Raw genomic sequence first — 9039 nt, 5'->3', positions numbered from 1 at the left:
AGTTTATGAAATATTTTGCTGACAGGGTTGAAAGATAAAAATATATGTCTAGTTGGGATTCCAACAAACTTTTCTTTAAGGTGGTCAGTGCTAATCACTGCATCACTGTCCTGCCCTCAATTAKGGCCTCCTATTTCCTCCTCAAAGTCGGTATTTATGCAAGATGGGTGGGATCAGAAACGGTCCCCGGTGGTCGATGCCTTCAAGAATTTTAACAAGTCCCAACTGCTCTCCTCTTCCTCCCTTYTGCAACATTTCCACAAAGAGTACGAAGCATCGTTTCTGCCAACACGACAATAAGGTAGGTTTCTAAATCTTATTTTCCAGAGTTGTTTCTTCTCGGCGATGACTCTCGCAGCCTGGAGCTTGATGTGCGGACAGATTAGACTAAAGTGGCCGTTAATGACGGTTGTTTAGCTGTCTCCTCCACTTCCTCTGACAGAGTCTTCGTCCAGCAATCCCTTCTCTTTCAGATCACTCGCTGAGCAAAATGGAGGTGAAGGTGTTTGTGAACGGCGTCCCTCGAATGGTCTGTGGAGTCACGGAGGAAACCACGTGCCAAGAAGTGGTCCTGGCGTTAGCCCAAGCCTTGGGTACGTACACCTGCTGCTCCGTCTGCTCGTAGAAATCATCTTCACGCAAGATCTGAGCTTTTAAACGAAACTTTTTTCAGGTCAGCCCGGACGCTACACCCTACGCGAGAAGTTTAAAGATTTCGAGCGGTGCATGACGCCCGASGAACGCCCTCTGGAGACCCTGAAGAAGTACGGCGATCAAGCCAGGGAGGTCCAGCTCACCCTGCAGCTCAACAAGTCCGTGGTCTGGGACGAGATGGGCAGAGTACAGGTGGGCAGGTACCAACCGTGCCCGCCGCTGAGGCGAAAAGATCCAGGCGCCAGAACGAGGAGAGGCAGCAGCTCGCTGATTCTGCAACGCCAAAGCTTGCCRCCGTTGACCTGTTTGAAGGAAGAAGGCGAGCAGAAGCAAGAGGAGCTGAAGAGGACTAAAAGGAAGTCCCTGACACTCGTGGAGGAGGCCTGGGAATGGCTGGAGGGTCTGGGGAAGGGGAAGGTCTACAGCACGGCCCGTGATAAGCAAAGCAAGAAGAGAACCGACAAAAGGAATCGTGCCTCTTTGGATTTAACCCTCGCTGTGGAGAAATGTACCTCAGAGCAAACTGGCAGAGGTCAGAAAACTCCAAAAGCAGACCTGGACCATCAAACATCCTGTTGCATCGGAAACCAGACCAGCGATAAAGAWGGCAAACACTCGAAGAAAACCCAGGAGGTGAGGCTAGACTTCAAGTCGAGCTGCACGACGATCGATGACGAGAAAAACCGCCTGAGAGAAACCATCATTCAGCAGCTGCTGTGCCTGCAGGACCTGCAGGCCCAAATAACACGCATGGACAGACAGATCTTTGAGCTGGAGGAGCGACAGAAGGCCAAAAGGGCCCAAGAGGACGCCTGCGCGAGATTAGCCGAAGAGCAGATRAAAGTCTGGGAGAGCGAGTTGAAAGCGGAGGAGGGTTACGAGAAAGATCTGCAGCGTCAGTTCCTGGAGCTGAGAGCCAAAGCTGGGGAGTGCAAAGCTCAGCTGGAGGGGTTTAAACACAGAATGGAGGGCTTTGATTCCTCAGGTGGTCCGGTCCATCGGGAGGACCCAGACACGGCTGCAGAAGTTGGCGCAGACGCTGAAGTCCCAACGGGTTCGACCGAGGATGGAAATCTGGACGCAAATGTTAACAGGAAGTTCCTGCCCAGGGAAGACCCCAACCCCCCTCCTCCYCCTCCTCCTCAAGCTCTGGTGCCGCCCAATCAGATAAAGGAGCGGCGGCTCACGGGACCCACCGAGATAAAGGAGTGGTGGACTCGCTGGTCGGAAACCCAAAACGCTCAGACGCAGACAAAAAAGGTGATTCACCGCTCGGAGCTGACCATTTATCTGGGAAGTACCAAGGTTTAGAAAACAGGAAGTTGATGTTTTATTGTATTAAAGCTCTGATTATTCCAACAGAATATTATATATTCATTTCAGAAACTGTAATAATTGTACCAAACCTYCAAAAATACATTATTTTACTTTTATGGTAGCATTAAAAATCACATCTGTGTATTTTTTTTTCACTTTTTACTCCTAAATATGAAAAAATGTTTTTCTGTGGATGAGTTTGAGTTTACTGCTTTCCTTGACATGAATCAAAATTAACTAAACTGAAAGTTTTTACTCTTAAAGATTGAAACAAAGCTGGCGTTGATAACATCAAAAATTCATTTTATGGACTGAATTAAAACCAGGCGGTCATTTTCTACAGTTGTGTTGTTTTTCCAATCATCTTAGACAATCGAGTTCATTTTCTCGCATGTTTTTAGTGTTATAATCCTGTGCAATTTCCCAAGATGTTACGTTCAGAGTTTTGTAAGTTTTAACTTAATACAATCCAATCACATCAAACTGATGATTAAGTCCAATTTGGACAGAGCGCATTTTCAGACTCATGGATTATTAGGGTTCCTGGATCATCCTGGTATCCCGAGTGGTTCCACAGATGTGGCCCGATCTGTCTTCCTAACCAGCAAAAGGGTTCAGTTAATTAAAGTCAACAGTTCTGGGGGAGGACAAATTATTTTATTTATTTACTGTTATTTWACCAGGCAAGTCCCGTTGAGATCTCAGATCTCTTTTTCTAGAGAGGCCTAAGCCTGAAGGCAACCTATTGTACATGTTTGTCATAAATTTAAAAGTTTACCACTAATATAAAACTATTTTCATATTAGGTAAAACAAAAACACACAAAGGGGTACCCCACTTGGTGGACCACATAGGGGTTTGACACGTGCTGTGGATCAAGTATTTATTTTGTTTATTTTAACAAAATGCAACTGTTGCAAATGTTTTTAATCAATACAATAAAGTTGCCCATTTCTCCACATACCAGTTTGGTATTTAATCCTTAGTTCGATGTGAACGGTCACAAATATCTGTAAACCTGACAGACTTAAAACATTTTTGTACCCTAAATATAAAGTAATATTTTAAAGGCGCCTCTTTTTTACTGCCTACATCAGAGAAAATGTTAATATAAAAGATAACTCAAATCTTGATTTTCATAAAACTTTAATTCAATTGTTTCATTCAAGACCATTAACAAAAGTACATGAGAACCTCCGTACGCGGTTCAACTGAAGCTCGTTTGATCAAAGAAATTACGGTAGTTACTGTAACTTAGTTTCTGAGGCACGACAGCTCGCCCATCTCATCTCCAGAGGGGAAGAAAAAAAAAAGACTGACATCCTGATTCACAACGCTGATTTATAAACTAAAAGTCTCAGAAAGTTTTCGTCCTTTTCCTTATTTTCTTTTATTTATTTTATTACATGAAGTATGATGTTCCACCCAGAAAGAAAAAATTAAAATTAAAAAAAGAGCAAACATTACATATAGTATAGTTCAACCCACAGGTTCGAGATGCATATCTGTATTATTTCTACAAGGAGGGAAAAAAAAACAAAAAGCCACCCTAAGATTGTTTTCAATAATTTTATGGTTGGCTGAAAACAGTATATATCATTTTTTTGTTTATTTTTTTCTTTTTTTTTTGCTTTTATTTAATTTTGTTTGTAGTTTTTTTAGGCACCTTATTCTTACTTATTTAATATTAGCAGATCAAGTTTTCATAGAAAAAAAAAGCAAACGTGTGTGCAAGGAAAAAAATAAACGCAAAAGAAAAACAATTTTTCAGAGATAAGATGCCACAAGGAATTCTGCACCTGGGGGTGAAAAAAAAAAAAAAAGGGTGGAGCATGTGAATACCAAAAAGGTACCTCAAGGCTCTATACTGGTAAAGGTAAATCCTGTCAGAGAAAACTACGTCCACAAACGTCTCACGCACGCCATGCTTTCTCATCAGCGTTTCAGTAAAGCGTTTTTAAAACTGCTCAAAAAACCGAGCAGAGAAAATAATTCCCCAAAAAGCTCGCACATGTGAGAAATATGACGATCCTCCTTATGGAGGGAACGTCGCTTTACGCGTTTTGGAGGAAAAGCATACAGCAGAGGAAACTTTGATAACAAAATGATGACGCTGGGGGCATCAGGAGAAACGAGAGAAAAAAAAAAAAGACATGCCAGCAATCAACGCTCATTTACTCACGCTAAACGAACAGTTTACAGGTGCAGAATTCCAGACGAAGCGGATCGGGACGCGAACAGCCAAGCAGACGTAGAGGGGCTCCTTAGAAAATAAACACCTCCGATACACACTAATCACTTCTAGGACACGTCACGCACTCACACTCCCATGTTTACTGCAGAATGAAACCATCAAGAACATACATGGAAGGCAGGGAACTGTGGAATACAAAATAATAAAAAAGAAGGAAAAAAAAAAAAGAAGTAGTTCCCTTACTGATAACAATGAGCAGAAATTACACATGCCAATTACTTGCATGCGTACGTATGTTTTGTATATGAGTTGATTCACAAGCGTGTTTCAGATCGGAGTTCCCTTATCGATGGCGTCTAGCGGGGCAGGTTCTGTATTGCTCAGTCGATAACACCTGGCTGACGGGTCTTGCGTTCCACACTGAAGCCCTGCACAAAAAAAAAAAAAAAAAAAAAAAAAAAAAAAAAAAACTAATTTTAATATCATTTGATCCAAGTTTCCAAGAAAAAAATAAATTACCCCCAACTGTTTAAACAGCATAAAAACTCCAACCCTCAAATATAATGATACCCCTACTTTCACACACACTTCAGGATCTTTCAGCCCTCAAGTGGGGAGAAAGGAGACGAGATAGAACTCTATGCCAACYGTCGCTGATGTCCTCAGTCACGGATTGATGGAGAGCATTTATAAGTCTCCCCGCCTCAGCGACGGGTGGGGGTGGGGGGTTAAAATAAAGCAAGAACAAAAAAAAAAAAGGCAGCGCAAGCTTGTGTGTCGCTGAAAACAGACGGAGCAGGCACACAATTGACATCCACTGCTTCTTTTTATCTCTAGGGTTAGCAAAAGAAAAAAAAAATAACTGTTGTTTATACGTTTAACTGTGTGTAATGTATTCTACAGTGGGAGGGCAGAGGGAGAAAWTATAATTCATCCCTCTCGACACAAYATCCTACTCACCAAATTGTATGGACTATTTTGAGGGTTACATTTTCCATATTGTACACACAAATATGGAGTATTTTATAACAGTCTGTTGAACTATACAACTTTTATTTATTTATTTAATTTATTTTTACAGGTCATTTCATTTAGTGGATGTTACATGATGGTGATAACTGAACATACTGACATGAAAAAGTAAGCCGATGCTGCAGGGATACGCGCTCTGTGCGACATAACGAGTGGCAGGATTAAACAAATAGATTTATTGTCAAAGGTAATTTGCAGGTGGACAATAATAAAAGTACAGAAAACTGTGGCAGCGTTAGAGCCGAGCGTACCTTTGAGTTGTCGGGACCACGGGGCTGTCTGACGATGACCAGGCGAGGAGCACTGGAGTCGTCCAGAGTGATGCTCTTCAGTCGGTTCACCAGGCGGTCAGGACGCGGTGTTGCCACTGGTTTAGGACCCTCGCTGTTACATTAAGAACACCGGGATTCATGAGACAGCACAATAAAATACTAATTTGCTCAGTTATATAACGTGAGCTTTAGGCTGCGACGTCCTGGTCCATACCTGACTCTGCGCACGTTACAAGCACTACATTTTCCCGTGCGTTGATTAAAGACGACGGAGAACTCCACTTCGTCTCCCGTCTGGAGCTCTATGCCATCCTGCACTTCTTTTACGTGGAAGAACAGCTTTTTGCTCTCACCCACTTCGTATGTAATGAAACCAAACTGGGAGAAAATTTAAAAAAAAGAGAGAAGTTCAGGATTTCTTTCTTCTTTTTGTTTTAAAGTTCATCACAAAGCAGGAAAGTGAAACGAGCCTTACCTGATCTTTAACGCACTCCACCGGGGCTCTGCGCTGAGGGATGACGTTGCAGGCCATCTTCTGAGCAGTTTGGGTGACGGTGCAAACCTGGAACTTTACATGCTCTCCTTTCTGAAGACAATCTGCCTTGTTGGTCATCCCCATGATTCCAAAGGGATAAGTGGGCCCTTTTGCTCCACCTAGGAGGGGAAGAAAACAAATTAAAATAAAAAACACAATTTAATTTTCCCTTGTATTAAAGCGGTGCATGTAACATTCTGAGTTGCCACCAACCTTCCTCGATGACTTCAATAAGCCCTTGGTATTCTGTCTGTGAGGGGTCCACGCTGCGTATGGGACGAATGACTTTCCCTGCCATCACTGTTGTACCAACATCCTCACCAGCACCGTTCACTGCAACAGAAAAATTTATGATTTCACCCGTAGAGCTTTAACTTTAACTWAAAAAAAAAARGACACAAACCTCTCRTATCCGCSGCCATCTTGGTAACCTTTTCTGCACTGACTTTGTTTCCTTTTCCTTTAGAAAGAGTGTACTCCACCGTGTCRCCCAGGTCCAAGTTATCCACGTCTCCACACATTTCACTGACAAAAAGAAAAGGTTTGTCAATCAATACAGAGACAACTACACCGCCCCCCACAAACCATCTCAGAAATAAACCCTTACCTGTAATGAAAGAAGACTTCTTGGTCATGATTTGCCGTTTCGATGAAGCCAAAGTTGTCTTTGAGGGCAGCGACAAACCCGTGCACCCTCTTAGAGTTGGAGTTTGGGGTGCGGTTGAGGATCCTGATGCCCACTGCGCTCTGCTGGCCAGTTCGCTTCACTTCATTAATTGAGAACTCCACCTAGAGGACAAACATTTTTAAAGTCCCACAGGCACAAACACTACACTTCTAAAGGCCAAATTATGCAGCAGATTGGAAGGGTTACAATACAATAATCCCTCATAGTGGGAAGCTATTTAGTCTTTTTATGTAATTTCAAAGAAAACACATTTTTCAGTTTATACCTTGTCTCCAACCTGAGGGTACGATCCTCCTTCCAGATCCTTGGCATGATAAGGTATAGTGAGCTTCTCTCCACAGTCTTCATATGCAAGCACTCCTTCCTCAGTTTCCTAAAGAAAGGGTGACAGATCAGCACACGTTAGCTTGGATTTATTAATATCAGCAGCACTGGATGGCCTAAGATAAAATTTACAATCTCCCCAAACAAAAAGCACTAAACTAATTGAAGTGATTAGAGTACGTGGAGCATTAGGCTGTGGTCCATAAAACCAAGAGCAGAACAAGTGGGAACAATTAGCTGATTAGTAATAAACTGATTAAGCATCAGCTTTCAGTTAGAACCTACAACAACCATTTTGAGAAATGATTTTCTGAAAAAGACTCAAGAGGAACAGTTAAAATCCCTCATTTTAAATATTGATGCAAGAATCTGCACACAGTAAAATGAAAAAGTTATTTATATTGTTCAGATCAACAGAATCGGTGATGTAATTAAGTGTTAAATGGTGATCAAACACCATGCCGTCAACTTGATACAATCACAGATATGAAAGAGGCAAGAACCAACCTTTTCTACAACTTTTCCCTTAAAATATAAAAACACAACCCATTAGACAGCCAAGCTTCTATGTTAGCTGTAAATGCAGAAATCCAATAATAGATTTGCTGGATTTTCAGCAGAAATACAGAAAAACGTTTCTTACAGATGCACTAATATTTAAAAATATTCAACTAAAGAAATAAGCAGCTTCTTTTAAAGAGACGTTTCTCACGTAGCTTCATGCAGTTCTCAGTCCTACCTTGTCTTTTTTCTAACCAAAGAAAAGCACGAGGAGTATGTGGCCATCGTAGAAGAAAACAAAAACCCAACATTAGAACTAAAGCAGAAACAGGTAAAGAGGGGTAGATGAGGAGGGTGGAGATTAAAACGGAGGCGTTTCTCACATTTGCGCAGGCTTGTACCTTCTCCTTGCCCTTCATCGGACTCGCATTCTTGTTTGAGGCTCCGACGAGCTCCTTCTCCACCACGCCGACGAAGCGCTGCTCGGACTGGGTGTGGAAGGACACGGTTCCTTTAGGGAGTTTCTTGATGCGCACGGCGTGGTTTCTCTGAGCCGACAGCATGTCCTGGAAGTTAAACACCGGCTTTAGTTTCTCGCCAAACCGACAATCAAAATGTGTTCACTTAAGCAATAGCAGATAATACATACTTTTGTGAAAAGCTTAACAGAACCTACAGGCACAACAGTGAACTCCACTTCATCTGAGATATGAAGCTGACTCTCCTCCAGGACCTCGCTGAAGTGGAAGAACATCCGTGCGTCCCGGTCCACGCACTTTATGAACCCAAAGCCGTCGCGTATAGCCGCAATCACGCCCTGATGCAGACAGACGACCGGTTAAACAAACATTCACCTGACTGGACGTGAGCATCCCGCCTTCCCAGGTGTACAATGTCGTAACGCGGAACAGGATGTCTAACCATTTCACGGGTCTCCTTGGTGAAGTTGAAAGTGTCCGGGAGGATCTCGATGTTGGTGGCCCTCTCCAGTTTATCTCTGCGATCTGTGGAGATGTTGTATTGGATGTGGTCTCCCTCCAACAGAGTCACTTTAGATTTCGTGTCCTTCTCTCCGAAAGGCAGCTCCTTATCCGTGAAACCGATCTTCGCACTGATCCGACCGGGCAGAGGGTCGTTCTGTGGAAACAGACAGGATTAGCAAATGCTGAAACGCAGCTCCTCGTCAGGCAGTTTGGTAAATCTACTTGCCTGGTTTTTTGTGGGAACTTTGGGAATAACGTTGACCACGGTGCCTTCAAATTGCTCGATGCTGATGTCCTCAAAGATGACCGTTCCCTGGGGGAGCAGCCTCACATCGGTAGCCACTTCCTTGCCCTAAAGAGTGACAGAGGCATAAACAATCAGGCTTTTTTTAAACATATTGAGATAGGCAGTGTTGTATAAAGTACCACAAAGAAATACTTGAGTAAAAGTACAAGAATCTTACCAAAAAATAACTTTGGTAAAAGTTTAAAGTCTCCTTTAGGAATAGTGCTTGAGTAAAAATCTTAAAGTATCTGAT

The 9039-nt window shown here is 42.7% G+C and overlaps 2 protein-coding genes across 2 annotated transcripts; one reads left to right on the top strand and one right to left on the bottom strand.

Moving 5' to 3' along the window:
- On the top strand, positions 1 to 2540 carry rassf11 (Ras association domain family member 11). The gene is made up of 2 exons (XM_014010328.1): positions 1 to 593; positions 674 to 2540. Exons 1-2 carry the CDS (start codon positions 491 to 493, stop codon positions 1963 to 1965), a joined length of 1395 nt encoding a protein of 464 aa, XP_013865782.1. The 5' UTR covers positions 1 to 490; the 3' UTR covers positions 1966 to 2540.
- Positions 2541 to 3100: 560 nt separating this feature from the next.
- On the bottom strand, positions 3101 to 8852 carry LOC106518890 (cold shock domain-containing protein E1; the record flags this gene model as incomplete). Its single annotated transcript, XM_014010323.1, has 12 exons — positions 3101 to 4593; positions 5449 to 5581; positions 5684 to 5847; positions 5945 to 6123; positions 6218 to 6337; positions 6408 to 6529; positions 6612 to 6793; positions 6958 to 7065; positions 7919 to 8083; positions 8194 to 8334; positions 8439 to 8654; positions 8727 to 8852. Coding segments are annotated over 12 exons (1704 nt in total), but the record flags the coding sequence as incomplete, so codon positions are not given.
- Between the last annotated feature and the right edge of the window lie 187 nt (positions 8853 to 9039).

The sequence above is a fragment of the Austrofundulus limnaeus genome, unplaced genomic scaffold (genome assembly GCF_001266775.1).
Source record: "Austrofundulus limnaeus strain Quisiro unplaced genomic scaffold, Austrofundulus_limnaeus-1.0 Scaffold68, whole genome shotgun sequence".
Classification (NCBI taxonomy): domain Eukaryota; kingdom Metazoa; phylum Chordata; class Actinopteri; order Cyprinodontiformes; family Rivulidae; genus Austrofundulus; species Austrofundulus limnaeus.
This window is presented reverse-complemented; position numbering and strand designations above follow the sequence as displayed.